Source organism: Equus quagga, chromosome 7 (genome assembly GCF_021613505.1).
Source record: "Equus quagga isolate Etosha38 chromosome 7, UCLA_HA_Equagga_1.0, whole genome shotgun sequence".
Classification (NCBI taxonomy): Eukaryota; Metazoa; Chordata; class Mammalia; order Perissodactyla; family Equidae; genus Equus; species Equus quagga.
Window position 1 is genome coordinate 109,636,344 of NC_060273.1, and position 25,011 is coordinate 109,661,354.

At 33.8% G+C, this 25,011-nt stretch overlaps 1 protein-coding gene across 2 annotated transcripts in view; it reads left to right on the forward strand.

Moving 5' to 3' along the window:
- Positions 1-23,266, forward strand: part of SLCO4C1 (solute carrier organic anion transporter family member 4C1) — a 61,974-nt gene extending 38,708 nt beyond the window's left edge. The window contains exons 4-13 of one of the 2 annotated variants that reach the window (XM_046665359.1): positions 2,245-2,341; positions 3,775-3,896; positions 5,060-5,175; positions 7,229-7,373; positions 7,788-7,983; positions 13,594-13,747; positions 17,094-17,284; positions 18,613-18,677; positions 20,246-20,383; positions 22,757-23,266. In XM_046665359.1, the coding sequence (XP_046521315.1) occupies positions 2,245-2,341; positions 3,775-3,896; positions 5,060-5,175; positions 7,229-7,373; positions 7,788-7,983; positions 13,594-13,747; positions 17,094-17,284; positions 18,613-18,677; positions 20,246-20,383; positions 22,757-22,911 (1,379 nt within the window). In that variant the 3' untranslated portion in view covers positions 22,912-23,266. The remainder of the gene's footprint in view (positions 1-2,244; positions 2,342-3,774; positions 3,897-5,059; positions 5,176-7,228; positions 7,374-7,787; positions 7,984-13,593; positions 13,748-17,093; positions 17,285-18,612; positions 18,678-20,245; positions 20,384-22,756) is intronic. The other variant, XR_006889239.1, reaches the window with a different exon arrangement.
- Positions 23,267-25,011: the final 1,745 nt, after the last annotated feature.

Here is a 25,011-nt window from a genome sequence, read left to right on the forward strand (position 1 = left end):
CTTTCATTTTAATTTTGATGAATGTATTTTATAGTTCAAGAATTTTTTTCCAAACCCACTCTGTGTGTCTCTTAATAATGTCTCAGTCTCTTATGTACTTGGGAACACTGCAATCTGGGATTCTCTTTATCTGTTTTCAGGTATTGAGTTTATTTGAAGCTAGGCTGCACTTACTATGTGGGCAAGTTTACTTCTAACTCACCCTTTCATTTAGAGTATAGCTTCCTAGGCACCAACTTAAAATGTAGGGTGCGTGACATTTACAAGATGTACTCCCAAGCCAGGGGTTCTGGACTGCAACTTTTATTTCCCTGCTTCTTAGAGACCAGCAAAGGACTGCTTACCCTCCCAGTGCCTTTTGTAGAAAATCAGCAAGTATACCTAGGAAAATTAAGTCCCAATTTGCTAGATATGTCTCCTCCAGAATCTTGACTCAGTGATTCTTCACTATTTTTATCTGTTTGCCTTCAAGCAGATATTTAAAAGTATTTTTTACAGTTTTTAAAAGTTTTCCTTAGTAATTTGTTTGGAAACACTAGTCCTCTATACTAATTTTCGAGTTATATCAAATTCACTTTTTCGTCACTTGAAGACTTTAAATCTTTTGCTTTCTTGATGTATTTCTTTTTATGAATATATTTGTGAGTATATACAAAACAGTCCTTATCGCTATGCATGGAATAATTGCTGAAGACTGGAAAAAGCAGGTGATCTAGACAGTGCTACTCAGTGTGTGTTTCATGGAACCATGCGAACATGAAGATAAGTCAGATAATGAAAATAAACTTTTATAGCAATTTTATACTTCCACAAAATTTATAACGTATCCTTACAAATGTATTAGTCTAAACCCAATTGGAAATGATTTTTAAAAAAAGGTCTGTCACCAAAGATAATTTGAGAATTACTTATTTCCAGCATTTTTAATCGTGTACTTTTATCCATAAAATTTTTTGAGCATGGGGGCTGGCCCCGTGGCCGAGTGGTTAAGTTCGCATGCTCCGCTGCAGGCGGCCCAGTGTTTCGTTGGTTCGAATCCTGGGCGCGGACATGGCACTGCTCGTCAGACCACGCTGAGGCAGCGTCCCGCATACCACAACTAGAAGAACCCGTAACGAAGAATACACAACTATGTACCGGGGGGCTTTGGGGAGAAAAAGGAAAAAATAAAATCTTTAAAAAAAAAAAAAATTTTTTTTGAGCATGAATCCTTTCTATATACACACATATTTATAAATTTTATACTTAAAATTTTCTAATGTATTTTTTGCATTTTAAAATGTAACAATATATAAATTAAGTTTAAATTAATTTATATTAATTTAATTAAGTATAGGTACAAACAAGTTGATTATATGAATTAAATTGATTAATATTAATTATAAGGTAAATAGAATTAATAACTATGATATAAATATAATCATATTATAATTTATGTAAGGTACTTGATAGGTAAATAAAAGTTCTTACATGTTTTTAGATCATTGTGCGTGACTTTTACTTTGGAGACGTGGTCTAGTACATCAGTCATTTTTGCCATTGATGTACGCTTAGCTTTGGTATGCTGTATTCCTCTTCATTTGTGTGTGAGAATGAGAATCCAGAAGGTGGTAATAGACTAGGATACTGATGTATGCATAAATTTTTTTGCAAAAATCAAATGTCATATATGGCAAAACATTAAGTATCCAAGAGAAATAACGTCTGTTTAATTCTGCTGCAAGTAAAAATGGGAGATTTACTAACAGTGGGGGTTTAAATTAATGGCTTATTTTTAAGAAACAGACTAACGAGCAGATCTAGGTTTTAAGATCAGCTGCTGTTGTGCAGAATAAAAAGTATTTTTGGAGTATGTACAGAGTGGAAAAAACTTGTCATTTCACATTGTTTTCTTCCGTAAGAATTGTAAATAATTATTGTCACCGTCCGTACAGGGTAATGGTTGATGTATTACCCCTCCTGCCAGTCAACAGGATATAACTTTCCGTGGATTTATAATTGTTGGGTTTATTGCAATTATTATAGTCTAACAACTTTTACATTGAATTATATATTTTAAGCTCCGTGTCTTGACAGGTGATACCATTCAAATTATATTTTTTAGTGAAAAGATGTGTAATTTTGATATAATTCTAATCATTTTGATTTTTCTACACTAAAATATTTGTCTTTCTTCACTATTATTAGACATGCAAAGCAAAGTTGTACAGAATGCCATTTTCAATGTCTTTGTTCTTTTTCTAGGAATTGGCTATGCTATGTCAATATTAGGCCCTGCTATTGGCTATGTGTTGGGAGGACAACTGCTAACCCTGTACATTGATGTTGGTATGGGACAAAGGCAAGGAAATATCTGTTTTTCTTTTATTTAAATGTGTTTTATTTTAATAAGGTTAACGTCATAGACAGGACATTTCACAGTATTTCCTTAGTATAGCATAAGGGATTTTTCAAGAAAAAAACTGAATATGACCAATTTTTATATAATATTTTTGGCTGCATTGCTTCTTAAATTAATGCCACCCCATCTATTAGTATAATGCATTCATTCATAAATAAGGATGCTTAATGGTCACCTGGTGAAAATTTTCAAAATCCATGTCTAGGACCCCTTGTATCATTCAAAAAGAAGAATTAAATCAATATTAATTGTATTTCCAGAAGATTTAGCTAGAGATAGATAGCGTAAAGAGTCTCAAGAGTCTGTGATTCTCAGACTAAGTTCTAGTGTACCTCTGATGGTGTCATAGAGATCACAAGTGTGTGATTTTAACAACTGTGACAATGGAGGATAGTAGTAGGTAATGTTTATTTATCCCATACTGTGTTCTAGACAACATATGCTTTGTGTATCACCTTATTTTACGGGCCATTTTATTTAATCTTCTTAATAACCCAATAAGGTAGTTGATTGGCATACAGCTTGGTAAGTGGCCAAGGCATGAATCGAAGCAGATCTTTTTGAGTTCAAAATCGCCCTCTTTACCACTGAGTTACTTTCTCCTTTGCCTGAATAGAGAAGTTAGTGGCCTTTGGTGAGGCCATATTTTCTCATTTTACCACCGGGAATCATAACTATACAATTCTTTGCATGACTGTGAGCATTGAATAAGAAAATTGGTCATGGGTATATGACTTTTTTCTTTAAGCTGTTAGTCCTAGGTTAATCTTTTAGAGGCTATATATAAAAGATGTGTATAAGAAGCCCTTAAAGCGGAGAACTGGGTTTTCAAGAAAGAACATTTTAATTTCAGTGGAGAATTACATGAGTTGTAGGAGTGATGTGTTTTTTGGAAGAGCCTGTTGATGTAAAAATATGAGAACCCTTATAAAAAACTGGTATCACATGAAGAAGAATTCTACATTTAAATGAATGCCATAATTGAAGCAGAGTGTATGGGCTTTTATATAGATTAGTGATTTGCTATAGATGTATTTAATTTGATATAGTAACGACTGTGTCAAATATAGATAAAAATGTTCAGAAATTCTATGTATGCTTTCAAACATTCAGCATACCTATATTTACTATTAAATATTTTAAACTTTCATGTCATATTTGCCATTTTGAAATGCTTTGTAAACCATAATTCCTATACCTTTCATTTATGCCTATCTGTTGTTTGATTCGTCTCAATGGCTCAACTTAAAATTTGAATATCATAATAATGTTACTCTATATATGCATTTCAGTTTTAAAGCATATAATTATCCCAACTGAGTTTTAATTAACAAGCTAGAGTTGACTTTTACCTCTCGTTTTTCTGTCATAAGGATTGATATCACTGAGGATGATCCGCGATGGCTGGGGGCCTGGTGGATTGGATTTCTTGTATCTTGGCTCTTTGCTTGGTCTTTGATCTTACCTTTTTCTTGCTTTCCAAAACATTTACCAGGTAAAAATGTTTTCTTTAACACCAGGGAGTTTTATTTCAACTCTAGGCCAAATGTTGCTTTCTATATGATTAATAAGAACCCTAGAAAATTCATTGTTTTATAGAATCTCAGTTGTCTGCCTATGCAAACTTTTGAATATCTGTCTTTAATTTAGGAAATATTGGGTAGCAATCTTAATATTCATGTTTTTTCTTTATTTCCAGTTAATAATCAATAAAGCTGTACATATTCACCTCCTAGCTTGTAAACTGTTAGTTCGTCTTCAGTTAGTCACTAACTTTGAGAGCCAATCTGCTTTAAATTACTGATGTTAATTATTTGTTGATGAAAGTACAAGTATTTTTTTTCCAATAGTCACCAGTCATGTTGTAGTCTACTCATTTTTTGCCATATTTCAAGACTAACAGTCTGTCCAAAGAGAAAAGATTAATATAAAAGAATATCCATTCCTTTCTCTGTGAGATTTTGCTTCTGTGTAATGACATAGTGCAGATATGTAGTTTACGTATCTGTAAAGGTAGTTTTCTCTAGGCTGAAGGTATTTAGTTGTTTCTATTGTTATATGTAACAGGATTAGATGATTGACTTTTAGAAATGGGCCAATGAAAATTTGGAGAGTAGAAGTAGGTGGACTCATTGATTTCTTTCTTCCCTGGGCCCATTCAACTTATGATTCCATGTATTGACTGTTTTCTCAGTTTTATTGACAGTACCGTTATTAAATATCCAAGGAACATGGTAATAGATGGCAAATATTATTTTGTCTGCAAACCACGTTAGAATTAAAGAGAGTATAGGAAAAAAAGCCTCAAACATAATTTGTTTAATGTCTAAAGGATGATAAAGAGAACGATTTGAAATGAAAAAAAAAGATGTTAAGAGAGATTTTAAATAAAGAGAATAAATATGTTATTGGAGAAAAATAGTCTCATCTTAATTTTTAGACTGGTTGGGACTTCTGTAGCTAATGGTGGTCATACTAGCTCTTAGTACAGCCAGACTACAGACAAAGACATTCATAGAATTTTGTTGACAAAGAGAGGAACTGGCTCCTTATGTTATGGAATTTCTATACTTGTAGAAGTGTGTGTCAATTAAAAAGTAAGAATTTTTAAAAATGAAGAATGAAGTGTTAGAGCAAGTACATTTCCTGTTTTTTTAGGTACAGCAAAAATTCACGAGGGAAAAACTTGCCAGACTCATCAGAGTAAGAGTTCCTTACAACAGACAGATCAGAATTTTGGGAAAAGTTTTAAAGATTTTCCAGCAGCCCTAAAGGTAAAATACCACTCTACACTCACAGACCCCCACACATACGCCACACACACAAATATATATGTAGATACATGTATATATTATATATACACATAAATAAACACACATGCAAATATTGTCATAATGCATTCCTTTTTGCTTATTTACTATAATTCTAGCTCTTATAAACGACTCTTCAGATTTAGTTTTATTGTGCTTTGAGTAAATCAAAACTATTCCAGAGTAGAATGTTTGAAAGAACATGAGTTATCGTATTGGCAATATCAATTTTCAGTGGTTCCTCATTAGCACACAGCCCATTATTCCGTACCATTTCCCTTATGAAATGGAACAATTATCACTGAATTATAAATATATATTTGAGAATGCCAAACCAATATTTTTCCCTTGTGAAAGAAGTGCAGTTAGTGCTTACTTGGTTTAAATTTAAGGTTAAAGAAATGAAAGGGTATGGTCTATTCTGTTGTGCTCTGGAGAAAAGCAGTCTTTCAATTTAGCATTATAAAAATTTTGTACATAAGGGAGTTTATAATTTTAACTTTTCAAGATTTGAAATTATACTTTCCATTATTTTTTTTCTCCTCAAATGAAAGCCTTAAACTGTTTTTCTCCATTCATTCCACCTTTCAACTCTCCCTCTTTCTCTCCCATACAGGTGCATTCTTGTTGTTTCGCTGAGATTGTTCATAATTTTTTATTCCCACTACTATTATTTTCTTTTATAGTAGTTCTGTTCTGTTTCATATATTTCTATTTGATTTATTTTACAAGTTCTTGTTTATATTCTCATCAAGAGTCATTACTCACTACTGCTTTTTTTATCCTTATGGTCTCATGCTTCGAGATCTCGATTCTGATTCAGATCTCTTGGATACAGCATTTTATTGCTGGTTTTCCTCAGGTAGGATACCATCTAAGTATCCTTGAGTGTCAGAATGATATTTCTGACTGGATGAATAGTTTTGGATCATGTTCATTTAATCCCAGTAGTCTGTGGATGTTGTTTTGCTCTTTTCTTCTACTTAAATGTGTTGCAGTTGAGATCTGTGTTACTATGATTCTTACTTATTCTTTCCATTTGCAGATTTGTAAATTTTTTCATTTACTTTTGATTTCAGGAAATTTACTAGGTTATGCCTAAGTATGTGTTTTTTTCTTTAATCCTTGCTAGGAATCGTTATCTTGTCAATCTGAAGACTTAAATATTTATTGTTATTATTTTTTACTTGTTGCATGTCTTCGTTCAGGTGCTTTTTCTCCTTTTGTCATTATTGTTACTGTTATATTAGATCATCTGGCTCTGACTTCTAAATTTCTTATCTTGTTCCTTTGTAACTCCCGTGTGTGGGTGTGGGTAGGTGCGTGTGTGTGTGTGTGTGTGTGTGTTTTGCTCAGTTTTATGAATTTTTTTGCATTTAATATTCCAGAATTATAATTTGGTTTTCACTTTATGGTAAAATATATTGGAATAATGAATCTCTATATTCCCCTCTGATAGAGTAATAAGATTCTGAGAAGTCCAGCAATATAGAGACCTATTTAAAATTGTTTAACTCTATACCTATCTCAGGTTCTTAACTACTGAGTCCTTTGCTCAGAGCAAGTCTCAAGTCTCACGTCTGAGACTTCGAGACCATTCTCATATGTGCTTACAGTCAAGTTCTTCCTTTACTGGACATAGGAATTCAAAACACAATAAAAATATCAAATAAGGTGTAGATTGATTGTATGGGGATTTACAGTAAGCTGGAGAAGGGACCATTTCTAAGTGGGCTTTTACCTCCTTTCCCTGGTTCCTTGCATATGCTAAAGGCTCAGTCACCCTACTAATGAATCATCTGTCAATTCTGTAAGTGCTCCACATATAATTTTTTCAACATTGTATATATAAAGCTACTTATAATCCATATTTATACTTTTATGCTGAAAGAAATGCCAAAATTTTATAATTATATTGTCTATTAAAAATTTGCCATTTCATCTTGCTACCATTCTAATGCTGCATTTTGCAGTATAATCATAGTTATTCATTTGGTGAACTGTATTTTTTCTTTAGAATTTGATGAGGAATACTGTCTTTATGTGTTTAGTTGTATCAACTTCTTCAGAAGCCTTAATTACTACTGGATTTGCTACGTTTTTACCTAAATTTATAGAAAATCAATTCGGATTGTCATCCAGCTTTGCAGCTACCCTTGGAGGTAAAACATTTTCTTTGTTCTAACTTAATCTAATAATTTTACTTTACTACATTAAATGTCTTAGAATAGTTTAGAATTTTGGATAGCCCTCTCCTTGAAATTTAGACTTTGTACTGATTTTGATAGAAGTTTCTCATTTTCTGACATTGGGCAATCTATTGTATGAACTTGAGAGATACAGAGGCTACATAGCTAAAGAGAGTATATGTATGAATCTTAATATTACAAACATTGATTTTATTAATCTCTTACTTAATATAATTATTAAGTCATTTATTCATATGTTTCTAAATCACATGAATGCTGTCATATATTAAATCCATATTGTGCTTGTTTTTGGCGTTTTCCAATTATTGGTCTGAGTTACTGAGTGTACTTGTGTTTTCTCACTGGCTGTGTCTTCTCTTTTATTAGGGGCTGTTTTAATTCCTGGAGCTGCTCTCGGTCAGATTTTAGGTGGTGTCCTTGTTTCGAAATTCAAAATGACATGTAAAAACATAATGAAGTTTGCTCTGCTCTCATCTGTGTGTGCACTTGTGCTGAGTTTTGTATTTCTTTATGCCAGCTGTGAAAATGAGCCATTTGCTGGTGTGTCTGAATCATATAATGGGTAAATATATCTCAATGCTTTTTGCTATTAATACCAGAGCAATCAACTATGTGTGTATTTCCAAGTATAAGCTTTCTTAAATAAAATGATGAGAGCTTGGCTTTTTTTTTTTTTTAAATTGGAAGGCTGCTCCTATGTAAGAATATGTAGTTTTTATTTTTTAATTTAAATAATTGATATCTTATTAAAAGTTGTGTATTCAGAGAGCATTTAAGGAGCAGCTATTCTGTACTGGGTACTATGCTTATTACAAAGATTAATATTACAGAACCTTTGCCTTAAAGGATCCAACATCCTGGGGAGAGTTTCACTTATGTGTTTCTATTGATTTAAATGTTTTAAAATGGAGATGACTCCCTATGGTGAAATTCTCTTATTAGGTGGGTTAAAAATAGACTGGGAGAGAAATTAAAATGAAGGTAGTCCTAGGTGATACTAATGGTTGTATCTGCTTTAGAAGTTCATGTTTATTGTAGAGAAATAAATAACTTCTTGTTGTGACCTGTAAATATGTTTCTACCTATAACTGGTTTGACTACTTTGTCTTTCTTTGCCTTGGTTGTTTAGCTTTGAAATCCTAAGCCCTGGGTAGGGGATCAGGCAGGAGGGCGGTGCATAGCCGTGGATTTCAGAGCCCACAGTACTGCTTCAATTGTCTCGTTGCATGGGTTTGAGGCTGTTGAGGGAGGTGGTACTCCAGGTCAAGGACTCTGTAACTTTGTGTTAAATGGCATTCAGATAACCTAAAGAAAATGTACTTTGTCTGGAAAAGTTTGCCAATAACAATTACTATGATTTGTATTGCTATTCGTGTCTGTCATTCTTTTACATTAATGAGATGCTGAGTGTTCTAAAGCAGTGTTTAGTTCAGCTCCATTACATTTGTTCAACATTTGTTGACTGCTTCCTCTGGCAGACCTTTAGGGCAAAAATCCCTACTCTAAAGGAATTTACTGTGTAGCAAGAGAGATTGGGAAAGAAAACAGTGAATAAACAATGCATTAGGTAGTAAGAGATAGACAGGACTATGGAAGGCAAAAGAAGCAGAGCTTTTCAGTTTCCTTTGATTGGATTGAGAAAGGGCTTCATGACATATTAGAGAAATGGAGTTTGAATATCCTTTAAGGCTACAGTTTTGAGAGAAAAATTTGAGAAGAAGGAAAGGCAGAGGGAATATATTAAGCCAAGGCATAAATGCTAGAAAGTGAGGTAGGTTCAAGGACCAGTCTGAATGGAATTTAGGTCATGTGTCTGGAAATATTAGAAAAATATCTGGAAATATTGAAAGCTAGGTAGAGGTAGGTTGTGCAGACCTGACTTTCATACCTATGAATTTCACCCAAATGTATCCCAAGAAACTACTTTTTTTCTATGTTCCTTTTAGAAGAAAGTTCTGGATAGTTTAACACTAGCCTATCACCTTGACCAGTGAATGGTGTAGATGTGAATCCATCTGGTATTGTTTACCTTAAACAAGAGTCATCATCAGATGAGTTGTCCTTAAGCTGATCAAGAGGGAAGGCAAGTGAGCTGGTGTCAGTTTGACGTGGGGGTTGATCATTGAGAGATATCAAGATCTGGGTCATAGAGGTCATGCTTAATGTACATACACATTCTTAGTGATGAAAAAAACGAAAATGAGTCTACAAACATACATGCACGTTCACAAACACGCATTTGTGTAGATATAAATATAGACAGAGATAGAATTTAATGTCACAAAGGAAGTGTGACTGTCAGGTTATTTTTTCTCTGTGGCCCAAAATTCTTTTTTTCTTTTTTTTTTTTTTTCGTGAGGAAGATTAGCCCTGAGCTAGCATCTGTGCCCATCTTCCTCTATTTTTTGCATGTGGGATGCTGCCACAGCATGGTTTGATGAGTGGTGCATAGGTCCACTCCAGGGATCCAAACCCATGAAACCCAGGCTGCCAAAGCGCAGTGCACAAACTTAACCACTATGCAACTCAGCTATCCCCCTCAAATTCTTAATTTTAGCTCTGTACCCTGCATATTAAAATGTCTGTATCATGCACAGTTCAGTCAAAATAGCCTCATCCAAGAAAAGTGTATATAAGGAAAAGTATATAGACAGAAGAACAGACTAAGAAACTCAAGAAATACTTTGTTAGTGAGGGGAAGAAAGAAGAGGTTGTGAAGATGTGGGGTTTCTAGTAGAGTGGTGCAAAGAATCTTTGCCTTTTGCCATGTAACCACCGGTGGTGAAAAAGACCTTTTGAGACTATGAATTAATGAATTAGGCTTATTGATAAGTTGATCCTGTTTAACAGTATATCCAAAAAGCTTAAGATCAATAATTTTGATTATTTCGGGAGATATTTTTAATATTCATAATATTTTAAATGAATTCATTATTATATGTTTAATATGGGCACAACACTAAATTCAGCTGAAAGGAGATGGTCTAAATATATTTCTAGAAATCTATTAGTTATTAAAGTTTCCCATTTTTCTTACTTTGCCTCGACATCTATAGGGTCTTTGGGTCTTTTTTGGAAGTCAGTGTTGGTAATGGTGGTTTGTGTTTTACTTTATACTTAGAACCTCATCACATATGAAATAGCGTAGTAAGGACACACAATATTTTTTCTCTCTTGAGCCTATAGCTAGAATTTCATTGCTTATTGAAATAGCACCTTAAAGGGGCCAATGTATCACGCTACTGCAATAGGGTTAGGGAGATCTTTCCTTATTGTAGAGGCAGGGTTATAGACTAGTTTGGATTCAAATGAGAAATTAATGTTTAAATTCTACTATTTGTGATAAACATGCTTCTCATATTTACATATATGTGCATATATGCATATATGTTTTAAACATTCAAAATTTTAAAAATTTAAAATATCTTAAAAATAATATGTATATATTAGGACAACTTACTAAACTTAGCAATCAATTTTCCTAATAACAGTTTCCCCTTTACCTCATGAAGTAAACCTTTATAAAATATATAGGCTAAAGGACTGACCCTTGATAATAAGGAATATATGCTATATTTCTTTGTTTCTCCCGTAGTTTGCACCGTACTGTCTTAAACTTTCATGTTCTCAGTAATCATTTATCAGTAATATGAGAATTATACATTAGAAAATTTCAATTTAAAAATTCTTGTGTAGAGGCTATTTCTAGAGTTGCAGAGAGAGTTTTTGTCTTCTCACCTTATTTCCACATCTATATTGTAAACTAGTTGTGGGCAGAGACTGTAATGCTTGCTTTTGTGAATAGAATCATGCTTGATAAAGAAATCTAGCAGCAGCCCATGGACTAAATTAGAGGAGAATCCAGGCAGAATGCAGAATTACTTAAAATTTACTTTTTGATCACCCTTTTCCTCAAACTCCCCACTGATATGTTTCCAGTTTGTTTTGTATTCTTCTCTTTATTCTTTCATGAGCTTCTTTTTCTCCATCTACTCCTTAAACATCATCATTTTGCAACATAGCAATTATTATCTCCTAATACTTAGATAAATCACTCATTTACTGTTTTGTTGGGTTTTTTTGAGGAAGATTAGCCCTGAGCTAACATCTGCTGCCAATCCTCCTCTTTTTGCTGAGGAAGATTGGCCCTGAGCTTAACATCTGTGCCCATCTTCCTATACATATATGTGGGATGCCTACCACAGCATGGCTTGATAAGCAGTGCTAGGTCTGCACCCGGGATCCAAACTGGGGAACCCCAGGCTGCTGAGGTGGCATTCTGGCACTTAACCGCTCTGCCTTGGGGCCGGCCCCCCCATTTACTGTTTTTTACCCCAGTGCAAGGAAGTTAGCTTCATGGTTGTAGGGGATTTAATCCCTCCCTCCCCTTCCTTTTCTCTTTCCTTCCTTTCTCTGTCTTTATCTCTCTCTATTTCTTTTAGATGATGTAGTTCCACCACTTTTGAGTCTAGCACATAATTGGAGCTTACTATGTATTCGTGAAATAAATGAACTCCTAATACCACTGTACTCTTCTTACTCTACAATCTTCATATGGTTGATCTTCACTCTCATGGTTTCAGCTACATCTATATGCAAATGCTTATTAAGAAAGCTAGCTCCAGGCCAAATTTCTTCACCAAATTTGAGACTCTTAATCTCAATATGTATAAAACCATACCTCATCTCTTCCTCAAAACTTGTTCTTCTCTACCAAAACACCAAGGTAGACACTGAGTCACTCTTGACTCTTCCATGCTGTTCCCATCTTCAATCAATCAAACAGCAAATCATACTGATTCTGCATCTAAAATATTTCTCAAGTCTGTTTCCTTTAATCAAGTGTCCTATTTGAGTTCTCCTATACATTGTCATAACTTACTGTCTGAGGTATTGTAACTGGTCCCCTTCCTTCAAATTCATGTTCTGTTTAACTCCTAGGATTATTTCTTTAAAATGGGTTTTTGACAATATCACTTTCCAGTCTAAAAATACTTTGATTACCTTTTCAAAATAGGTTAAAGCCCATTGTTTTTAACAAGGCCCCTTAGGCCCTCAATAATCTAGTCTCTGACTCCTCTCCAGCTACATTTCTTCTCACTCTCTGACCCAGACATCAGTCATATTTCTCCGCATAGGATGCCGTTTCTCATCATTGTGCCTTTGTACCAGCTTCTCTGAGGTGCCCTTCGCCTCCCCCATTTATCCAGCTGACTATTACTCATCCTTTATGACTCATCTCAGGCAGTAGCTCCTTCAGACCCTCTTATCTAAACTTTGGCTTGTTTTGTGTCATTCCTCAGTGCTTCTAAAATACACCTTGCAGATATCTATAACCATACTCGCCATATTAGTGTATAGTTATCTGTGTCCCTCTCTATTACTTGACTGTGACATCTTTGAGGACAGTGACTGTCTTACTCAGCTTTGTATTCTTGATACCTATTGTGGGACCTAGCACTTCGTCAATATATATATTGTTGAATGAATGAATGAATAAGGGATTGGAGAAGTATCTTTGCTTAGGATAACCCTTTATATTATCAAAGATGTTGTCTCCTTATTAAGAGGCTGCATGGAACCACACTGAGCTTAGGAATCAGGAGTATTATATTTGGCAAAGAAAGAAAAGTAACTTAGTCTTTCTGGGCCTCAGTTTTCCCATTGATAAAACCAGTATGTTGAAGGCCCTGATTTTATTCATCCTTCCAGGTTTAAAATTTTGCCCCCACTCCAGGGAAATTTGGCAGTACCTGGAGACATTTTGGTTGTCATAACTAAGAGGATGCTACTGGCATCTAGTGGGTAGAAGGCAGGGATGCTGCTAAACATCCTACAATCCACAGAACCAGCTTCCCCTGCCCCCTCGCCCCCAAGAAAAGAATTATCGGGTATCAAATGAGAAACTCTGCTTTATTTGCTTACTTTGCCTATTTTTATTATCACTGATAGACATTACCTTATATAATATTGTTTCTACTGCCTCTCTCTTCCACAAGAAGTTAAGCTCTATGTGAAAAGGTAGACATTGTATTCGTTTTATTCATTCAGAAATTAAATGTGTTGAGTGATTGAATAAATGACCGAAGAGCAAGATATAACAATGCTTCTGAACTGTTCATTAAAAGTTATAACATAGATAATTTGCCCATCTTTCATTTCTTGTTGACAGGACCGGAGCACTGGGAAACTTGACCGCTCCTTGTAATGCCGATTGTAACTGCATGCGATCATATTATTATCCTCTTTGTGGAGGAGATGGAGTCCAATATTTTTCTCCCTGCTTTGCAGGTTGTAAAAGTTCTGTTTCAAAAAGACAGCCAAAGGTAACTCGTGTCTGCTACTTGACCTTCACGAGGCAGTGTGTTTGTATATTTATGGCTGGCCTTCTTTATCCCTCCAGTGGAATTACGCAGGGCCTCTTCCCTCCTTCCTGGCCCACCTCCTCCGTTCAGAAGCCAGGCATAAAATTTCAGTCAAGTAAGAGGAATAAGCTCTAGAGATCTGTTGTACAACATGGTACCTATCGTCAACAATAATGGATTGTACACTCAAAATTTGTTAAGAGGGTAGATTTCATATTAACTTTTCTTACCTTAATTAAAAACAGAAAAAAGCCCGTGACTACTCCAGCTGAAAAAGATTCTTCTTCCTTTATACTTCAGGTGCAAATCTTGTTGAAAAATCAATTTGGCAGTTACTCACATACATCTTTGTAACATTACTTCTGTTACAGTAGTGAGTGAAATACTATTTACCTGGGTTTATTTTTTCTCAGCTATGCGTTATGCCTCTTAAAGTCAGAGAACTTTTCCTGTTCTTACTAAGGACAGTGTATACAACAGAAACATAATAGATATTTGTTGCTTTTATTTGAAGCACCATGGATTCGTTTGGAAATATCCAAATCCTTAATTCATTCTCAGATACAAATTTACTTTTCATTCTGTATTAGAATGCCTGTCAGTTTGCCTAGATTGATTTCTTTTTCATACAGCTAAGGACTTGAAGAGAATCCAGGGGGACTTTTACTGTACTACATCTACAGTCTGAAGATGTCACCTTAGTTAAATTTAAGAGACTTTGGAACAGATAATATTCGCATTACTAGTAGTACATAATATGTTATATATTAATAGAAAATGTGATAACTTAGAAAGACCTGAGGGAAATACATACTATGATATGAGACCACTATGAATAAGATGTGTTAGAATTATATGACCAAACAGCACAATTTTAAATATTTGAAATAGGGATTAGTGAAATGGCATTTCTTTTCCTATATAAAGATAGGTTTAAGATGGCAAGAAAAGATTTCTACATAAATAAGTAGAAGTAATTGAAATAATCTATAAAATTGTTTCAGATTTCTTCTAAAGCTAACGTGGATATGTATGTGTGGTTATACACATTATGTTCATATATACACACAAAAATATATATTTTTACATATATATATACATATCTTTAATGATTTCGTGTGTAATAAATACATTAAACATTTATCTCAAAAGCCTAGGATTTGATCTTCCTGCTGGGAGTAAACCAGAATGTGAGAAACAATGTACGTTTTTTCAAATAGATTTTAAAATGATCATCTAAGAACATTGAAAAATATGTCAGAAAAAATTGTCTGTGGTGAATCATAGTAGACCTGAGGGACTTGGATGACATATGTGCAGATTTCATCCTTGAAATAAAACTAATTAGATCCCTACCGGGGAGCGCCTATGAAAGTTTAGTAAAAGACATCAGGAAGATTTTTAAGACCCCAAAACTGAGAGTTATCATATCTTCAAACCAGTGGGCATCTGGGATTGCTTTAATTTTAAAAGAGGTTGAGAAAATTAGGTGTTCGTGTCAGTTATAAGAAACCAAATTCCATAGGTGAGTGTGATGCATACCATAGAATTGGAACTACCTGGAAGGTGACTGTGCCTTTGAGAGGTGTGGAAGTAGGCAGCATCTTCCTGTATATAAAATACAACCAGTAGGTGCTATTGACTAACTCTGCTTAGAGGATTATGACAAAAATTTAAGGTATTGGAAGGGTTTTACTCACATAACATGTTTAGACACAAATACCACTCTGTACAAGGAAACCAAAATAAGTAAATAATTTAAAATAAAAATCTAATACACAAAGCACACTTGAAATGGTATTGATTATTTTTGATATGGTTAATTTGATATTTCTGTTTTTCACTAAATACTATAATTGCCATTTTAAACATTAAATTGTCTTCTAGGGATTGTTTGGGAAAAACAAGTTATTTTGACTTCCAAATTTTCTATGTGTTCTGGCTTTTTTATGTCCAGTTAGTCCATGTAACAACTTATTTTTTCACAGGATTTTTTTTCTCATAGAATATTTTAGATAGGCAAAATATATTGATAATAATGTAATAAACACCTATGCACGTTTGTTCACAGAAATATTAGTCTTATATTTCACACCAGTGACCCAAACTACAAAAACAGATGTTGGCTAACAGCTAGCTATATTGTGGGTAAATGTATCCTTTTTTATGTAAGAGAGTTGTAAGTATATCAAGATAGAAAATACTGTTCTCAGTTTTCCTTCTTAAAATTTTTAAGGGCTACATTACTTTATTATTTGATATATGCGATTGCTGAGTATGTAATAGTCTGTTTTGGGGGTGTCATCTGCATATTTAGGATTCTTGAGTCTCTACCAGTGGTTCAGAGGAGCTTTGGCAGCCAAAAAGGTCTCTGGCCTTCAGAGCAAGAAAAGCACCACTTCCCTTTCACTACTTTGGCTCTGCTCTCACTTTACTGAGGCCTTAAACGTACAAAAGGATTTATAGTAAGGATGGAATTGAGATGTAAAACGACTTTAAAAAATAATTATGCCTAATTTTTCAAATATCTAATCCTTTTCCTACAAAAGTGATACTCATTATTTTCTAATGTTACTTCTAACATTTCTTATTAATTTATGTGTATATATATATGCATATATATGTGTATATATAGTAAATAGTTAATATGTTATTTATATATAAAATAGCCTTCAGGATAATATAATAACTTCTAGTTTTTGATTGTCTTAAATATGTCATCTTAAGAGAGATACAGTTTACTCTTGGTAAAGCAAGTCAGAAAAGTTCAGAAAATTATAGTAACAAGGCTTAGGTGAAAGTAGCATTTTCTTTCCCAAAGTCTTGTGCCATGTTAGTTAATTTAACTGTGGCATTTGTTAAAATTATAGTGTTTGTTCTTTGAAACTATTGTAGATAGTGAGATTGTCACTATGCATGCATTTCTTTACATCCTATAATAGAAAAGAAGAAAGCAGGAAAACTATTTGAACAATTATGACTATTGAAAGCAGTCTAGAATGTACAAGATCATGTAATTGTTATATTCTTATCAATTTGTTTTATAAGTCATGAGTCAATAATAGATTGCAAGTTAAAGTAATGGATACAAAAGTCAAATACAGATGATTCTGCTTCATACATATGGCCCCTTGTTTTCACTTGCGTAATTTCTTCAGGGTTAATTACTCTTTCTCAGCATTATTTGTTGTGTATGGATTAAGACTGTGTAAGACTGTTTGCCATGTCTAGAGATCACCTAATTTACAATGATAAAGTATGTTTTCAAGATAGGCACTTTCAGTGTTTTCATGTCTAATATTTCTAGGTATATTACAACTGTTCCTGTATTGCAAGGAAGATAGAAATATCACCTACTGCAGCAAGTTCTCGTTTTGAAGCTAGAGCCGGAAAATGTGAAACTCGGTGTACAAATTTGCCTATATTCCTTGGCATTTTCTTTACTGCAATTATTTTTACCTTTATGTCTGGTACTCCTATAACTGTGGCCATCCTAAGGTATGTATTATGCTGTGAAATTTACCATCCCTAAGGAAAGATATTAAGTGAAAAGAAAATGGACTCGGCTTAATTTAGGGTTTGTATTGACCATTGGTGCTAATAACAATTCAGCCTTTACAAGATCATTAGTTCGGTGGCATTGGAAAAGCTACCTCATTGACTGTAGATGTATGAGGTTTAAATGAGATCATGCATGTGAAAGTGTCTTAACATTGCCTACCTGGCATGTGCTTGATGTTAGTTTCTCTGCTTCTGTCATGAGGCTTCAGTTGTAAGATGAAGATATGTTCAATTGCATTAGAGAATGATGGAAATACAGTGTGCTCCATATATGTCAGAATCAGAATGACCTGTACGTGTTGTGATGTTAAACTTTCCTGTAAACAGTGCTGAGAGATAAGAAGCTGGCTGTCACCGGGCTCTTTGTGGTGTTTTATGCTTTCAGTTGCTCTTTCTCCTTCTATACCACTTTATACAAATATTTTCTATCTGCCCTTCCATAAGCTCATGACGCTTTCTGTTCCCTTCCTAACAAACTCTACCTTTTCCTTCTTCAATTTTTATTCCTTGATACTCAATCACTACCTTTTCATATGCTTTTTGACAATTGGAAATTTTAGAGATTCTGTCTAAAAATGTTAATTAGTCTGTTGACATTACATGGAAATTGGAGTTATTTAGAGAATAGAAAATATACTTTTTAAAATTTTATTTTTGAAAAATTATCTATGTTGTCCTTCAACTACATATTTTTTTTAAAGACCAGTTGGTCTCTTTTATCTCTCATCTAACTCCCTGTGTGCCAACATGATGTCTCATTCATCGTTGACAGTCATTATTTAAAGAATTACTGTTGAATCAGATTGAGCCTCTGGAACTGTTTTCCGTTGCCTCATATTTGTACCCTTATCACATAGGTATGATTTCTATCTCAAAGTTAGTAAGAGTTTAGAGTAAGAATTATTTGCTTGTGGCGGAAGTCCATGTGACTCGTGACTTAAACAATCGTCAAAAATAGGTCTTGTTAATGAATGTCCTTTCTTCTTTACATTTGTTAAAATTCATCCATATTCAATACATTTGTTAAAATTCATTTGACTCTTTTTGGTGTTACTTGTAGTATTTCAGTTCAGACAACATTTTTCTTCTTTTATAATTCCAGGAAGGTTGAACAGTATGTAAGCTGTTATGAATATTTTGTTTCTTTCATGTGCATAACATTTACTTTAATCTAGAAATGCTAAGCTGGTATAAAAATGAATTTGCTCAAAGAGTGAATATACTACACAACCATTTTTGGTCTCATGTGTATTTAATATCTGCAGGTGTGTTAATCAAAGGCAACGGTCTCTAGCATTAGGAATACAATTTATGTTGCTTCGATTATTAGGTATGCCGTTTTTCTTAATTCATTGGTAACTTGGTTATTTCCGTTCATTAGTGTTATTGATGTATTCATTTATGGTATGTGCGCTTTAATTTTTATTAATTAATTAATTTAAATGCACTGAAAACTATATAATTGCCATTGAAGAAAGCTGTTTTCCAATATTCAAAATCTAATATTATTTATGTATCACATAAGAAAATAATGACTTTACGTTTCACCTACCTGGTTGGTTAACTGTTGTTTCCAATTCTGTTGCAAATATAACCTTAGAGAGTATATCGCGATTATTTGAAATATAACATATGATCATCGACACTTTAATATACTCTATTAGCATAGTAAAAGAATATTTTATTCATATAAAACCTATTAATAACATAGATTATGATAGTCTTATTTATAACTACTGTAATTCCTTTCCTCACTGCATTTATCTCCATTTGGTATATGATTATATTGTGTTAGCAGTGAAAACTAATGAGTTAAAATATTTCAATAAAAATTGTGGCACAGATATTGTGGCTAGTTAAGAATTGATGGAAGAAAGCATTTATGCTAGAAAATTTTATAATGCTTCAGATGTAAGAACAATGAGAATAAAGACAGAAACCTTAAGTTATTCACATAATTGTATGTGTGTATATTTATACACATAATATTACTATCATTTATAAAAACAAAAACCAAAAGCGGGAACATTAGAGATCACTCAGACCAACTAGACCAACTTTCCCATTTCTTAGATGAGTGAATTAAGGCCCTGAGAGATGCAGGGATTTGCCCATAGTTGCACAATTAATGGTGAAAATGAGACTAGGAAAATGGTCTGCTTCCTCTCAGTCCAGTGCTGTTTTGACTCTGTGATGCTGCAGCTCATGGAAGAACAGGCTGGATGTAGCTGGAATCTTTGTCTAAGAAATACCACTTAAATCATGTATTTGGTTTGTAACAATTGAAAGCTCCTTAACTATGTGGAAGTTTAGTGCCTCACAACCTCACACAAGGGAGGGTCTGTGTGTTTAAGATAGTAGTACTCCTAGGTATGTTAGTATGAATGCGTGTGTGTTTGTGTGCGTGCACTCGTGCACTCATGCATGCACATACATTTCAGTGTGTGTATGTATCTGTATACATACACCCACATTATACACACATGCTCACACACATGCATACACATAACACATATACTGTAGTTCAGCAGACTTATTTTGTGCCTCAATAATTTATTTTGATTTTTTAAAAGTATAATAGCTAATTTCAAAGACATTCATTAAATTAGAAAAGCAGTGAATTAAAATATTTACTTAACTAAATGTTACCTCAATATAGGCCAGAGATTTTTACTAAAATATTTTTTGAATTGATTAGAAATATATATTAATTATAGAATGTTTTATCTGTGTTTCTTTATATTCCTATTACTTGTACATGAACTGATTGATTTGCATATGGACAGATTAATACCTGTACTTATTTATATAAAATATATGTATAAACCATGTATATAAAAATCTTTAACTATAAACTGTAATCTTTATCCATGTGTATTTCACATATATTTCTTCTAGGCACAATACCTGGACCCATTATATTTGGAGTCACTATAGACAGCACATGTATTCTCTGGGATATTAATGAATGTGGAATTAAAGGAGCTTGCTGGATTTATGATAACATCAAGATGGCGCGGATGCTAGTGACCATAAGTAAGTGGTGACTTCTTGATAACTTTAGAGTAAATTGATGATGTCCAGAGGAAAACAAATCTTATTGTTACTTACTTAGGTTTTGACATCTTCAGTCCACACTGTTGGGCTATCTTACCGTCCTGAAGCAGAGATCAGTTATCATAGCATGTTATGAAAAGCTCAATTTAAAAAAAGAAGAAAATAACATTTTAGCTTTCATTACATCACTTATCACATAATTATTTTTTAACAACTTCTGTCAAACTCTTTTGGGAAGTCTGACGAAAAGCTAAAAGAGAATTCTGAGAAACTCTCTGGAATGATTCTTCTCTAGGTACTTGGGCTTTGGAAAGCACAGAGCTGAGGTAGGGAATTATCTTTTGGCTCTAAGGCACATTTAAGAAACGTTTTTTTTTGGTTTTGTTTTTCAGGAAGATTAGCCCTGACCTAACATCTGCCACCAATCCTCCTCTTTTTGCTGAGGAAGATTGTTGCTGAGCTAACATCCGTTCCCATCTTCCTCTACCTTATGTGTGGGATGCCTTCCACAGCATGGCTTGATAAGTAGTGTGTAGGTCCACACCTGGGATCCGAACTGATGAACCCTGGGCCACCGAAGCAGAATGTGCAAACTTAACCACTGTGCCACCAGGCCGGCCCTTAAGAAACCTTTTTATAGCATAGAAAGTTAGCTGTAATGTTTAGCCCTCTTGCCTTTGGTAGTCTGCTGGCTGTATCATCTTGGTTAAGCAATAAATGAAAATTAAGATTCAGAAAGTAGAGCAATGCATCTAATTTATAAGAGTAAGATAAAATTTTAAAAACCACACGAGAAATTAGAGTATTTAAAAATAGAGAAATCTTGGGGCCAGACTGGTGGCAGAATGGTTAAGTTTGCACACTCCGCTTTGGCAATCTGGGGTTTGCAGCTTTGGATCCCAGGTGCAGACCTACACATCACTCATCAAGCCATGCTGTGGCTGCATCCCACATGCAAAAAATAGAGGAAGACTGGCACAGATGTTAGCTCAGGGACAATCTTCCTCAAGCAAAGAGGAAGATTGGCAACAGATGTTAGCTCAGGGACAATCTTCCTCACCAAAAAAAAAAAGAGAAATTGTAGATAGAAATATATGTGTGTGTGTGTGTGTGTATACATATTTACATAATGTCTGATTTTCTTGTGATTGTGATTATTTTGGCACATGTATAAAGATAGCTTATTACTCTTACATGTGCTAAAACCCAGAGTATACTGTCTGAATTTATAATGACAGTGTAATAAAATATCCACTAAAGAAATAAATACATAAATCCAAAAAAAATTAGGAGAGTAAATGATTGACTAGCATAGGCAAAATTAATCTTCCCACCACTTTTATCTGCTAAAAATTTTTTTATTCAATGTGTTTTATGTTTAGAAATTCATTTCATTAATTATGGTTATACTTTTTGACCAGAAGATATAGATAAGTTCTTTTTCCTACTCTGTGATGAATGTGAGAACTTTTTTCACAAAACATACATACCTTTAAATTTTCCAAAACATTTTAACAGTAGTACCTCTGTAATTAATCTTGCCACAAATCAAGAAATGCTTAGCTCAATGAGATTACTGTTTTTCAAATACACATTTTGAGTAAAATATTAATGATTAACACAAACAAATTAGCCCTTGCAAAAACTACATTGTGAGGTCATTTAATTTATTCAACTGGCACTTAAATGCTTGTACTGTAGCCAGAACTAGTTTCTCTTGAGATAGCCGAGCTCAGAATCAGAGCTCTTTGAAAACAAATCAAAGCTTGTGAAGTGAATCTTAATGGTGTATTTTTCATTGATACTTAAAAGTAAATTTGATTGAGTATTGAATCTGATGTATTCCCATAGAGCCTTTCTCCTAAGAACTCCAAAGCCTTCTTTATTTTTAGAATTATTTTCCATCATGGACACAAAAATTCTGCAACTTATTCTTAAGGTTCGAGAATGTTGTAAGCTATTTTCCTGTGTCATTGACTTTTGGTTGCTTGCAAGTTTTTATAGCTGTGGTATTGTGTTATAGTTAGAAATAGAACATAGGTTTACTTAATTCTATACAACGCATTTTAAAAGAATGTACAATCATAACCAAGAATAAAATAATCATTGTACATTTTTATTGTTTAAAAAGAAAATAAAGGCTAGTTTATTGAATTGTATACAGATGTTTTATTGAAGAATATCACCTTTCTCCCTAAAGGTTTAAAAATTTAAAACATAGAACCATAATGCCTATATACTTCTTCTCTTTAAAGTAGTGAGTTGCTATTCGTGAAGAATTTCTCAATGAGGATTTATTTTTGTAATAATTAAAGGCCTGAATGCATGATTAATTTTTGTTTTTATATTTAGGTGTTATTTGTAAAGTTATCACCATTTGCTTCAATGGGCTTGCAGTCTTTTTGTATAAACCACCACCAGAAGGTGCAGATGTGACATTTCGGAGTCAGAATTCAGTTGTGACTACTGTTTCAGTAGAATGTGATCTCAACAAATCAAGAAATTAAGGGTGAAACAGAAAAAAAGGAGACCATTTTACAGCTGGAAAATTGGCCTTCATTTGTGAGAATGCACAAAGCCATTGCAGCATTATCTACCCAATATGGACAATGATATTTTAAAAATTGGTATTTTTAAATAAATGTGTTTTCTGTATATGTATGGACTCTTATTTATTTTTGTTTTAATGTAAGAAACAGATGTGTGCCTTCAAAGCCCACCAAAAGCCTCAAAACACACACACTTCCCATTGTCTAGGTTTGAAATCCCCAGCTAATAAACTAAACTAGAAAAAAATGCCAATGATTAGTTAAGCGGTTTACATTTTAAAAACAAAGTGATGTTTCTATCCCTCTTACAACTTGTTTTATTTTAATTATCATTGCCAGTAGTTTGAGCTTATTTAGTAAATTTATAGTGTAAAATTTAAGCTAATTGAATTTGTGATAATTTTCAAAAACTATTGAAAACCCATGAATTTAAAGCTGGCTAAATAATATTGTTTTTAAATTTACAGATACTAGTCTGTCCTTTATCACATAAAATTTCTGAACTATTAGAATATAGGTTATCTTCTTTGTATTCCGGTATATAATGAATACAGAAATATCAGCATTGTATACACATTATTTTCACTTTAACATAATAATTTCAGGAGATAATTTGTTGATATTGCTGATTTTTAACACTTACCTTTTATGATTATGCAATAGTATTATTCAATTACATGTCTTCCAGCTTCAGTAAAGTGCCAATTAGACATGAAAAGATTTCTTTCTTTTTTTAATGGTTTAGATGCGTTTTATTGTTGTTTTTTTTTTTTAAAGATTGGCACTGAGCTAACAACTGTTGCCAATCTTTTTTTTTCTTCTCCCCAAAGCCTCCCAGTACATAGTGGTATAGTCTAGTTATGAGTGCCTCTGGTCGTGCTATGTGGGATGCTGCCTCAGTGCTCATCATGGTCTGATGAGCGGTGCCATGTCCACACCTGGGATCTGAACCGGCGAAACCCCAAAAGCTCTGCCAAAGCAGAGCATGCGAACTTAACCACTCGGCCCGGGGTCAGCCCGTTTTTCTTTTGAACAGATCTCTTAGTGAACTATTGATTACTGTTTATATACTCAGTACTTTAATTTTTCTCATTTTAAAAACTGATCACCTAGTATATTACCGATAGCACCTAAAATAGTGCTTTGCTCCTAGTAGGCATGTATTATTGTTTGATTAAAACATTAAACTCTGCTGTTTAACTAACTTATTTGAAATAAAGTATTTCACATATCTGATAACATTATAACACTCTATTATCAGGGTCAGATTTAGGCCAACGTTATCTACTCAGAATATGGAGGAAATAGATCAGTGAACATCAACAAAAATAACTTCTACCTGGTCAAGAATTATCCCAATTAAGAAAAGTGTTGAAGTTCATATCCATTTGAAATTTTCATAAAATAAGGTTATTAATTTAATAAGATTAATTATCGGCTTTCCCCTAGGTTAGCCTTTTACGTAAGCAGTGTGATCAGAATAACAGAGTAAAGACCAGGTGGGAAACCAGGATCAGAAGGACTAGTAATTCACAGAGTTCAAGAGGTTATGTTTGGTAGTAGTCTGTGGCCAATGATGATTCAAGAAACTAGTAGCATTTATAAATGGAAATGCAAGAAGGAATGAATTAGAGTTAGGTTAGCAAGCACCTTTGAATATTAGAGCATTAGAGGAGCAGTGGGTCAGGAATCAGAGACAGACCTACTTAAACCAGGAATCTATAAACACCAGAGGTGCAACCAGATGGGTAGTCAAAAACCCAGGTATTTGGGAAGCAGGAAATTGATAGCAACCAAAGAGACAGGGCGAGGCAAGCTGGAGAACAAACATGTGATACCTCAATTCAGAAGCAATCTCCCACCTGGCCAGACACATTTTACGTGCTGCCCCCTGTTGGCGCCACGGCTAAAGTGAGAGTTTAGGCTGGCTGTGTCTTATATGTGGAAGCAGGGAATTGAATAGAAAAAATTTCTAGCTGTAAAATAGCAGCAAATCCTCAGGAACTCAGTGATCGAGATGCGAAACAGCAGCAAGAGGGGAAACAGAATGACTATAGA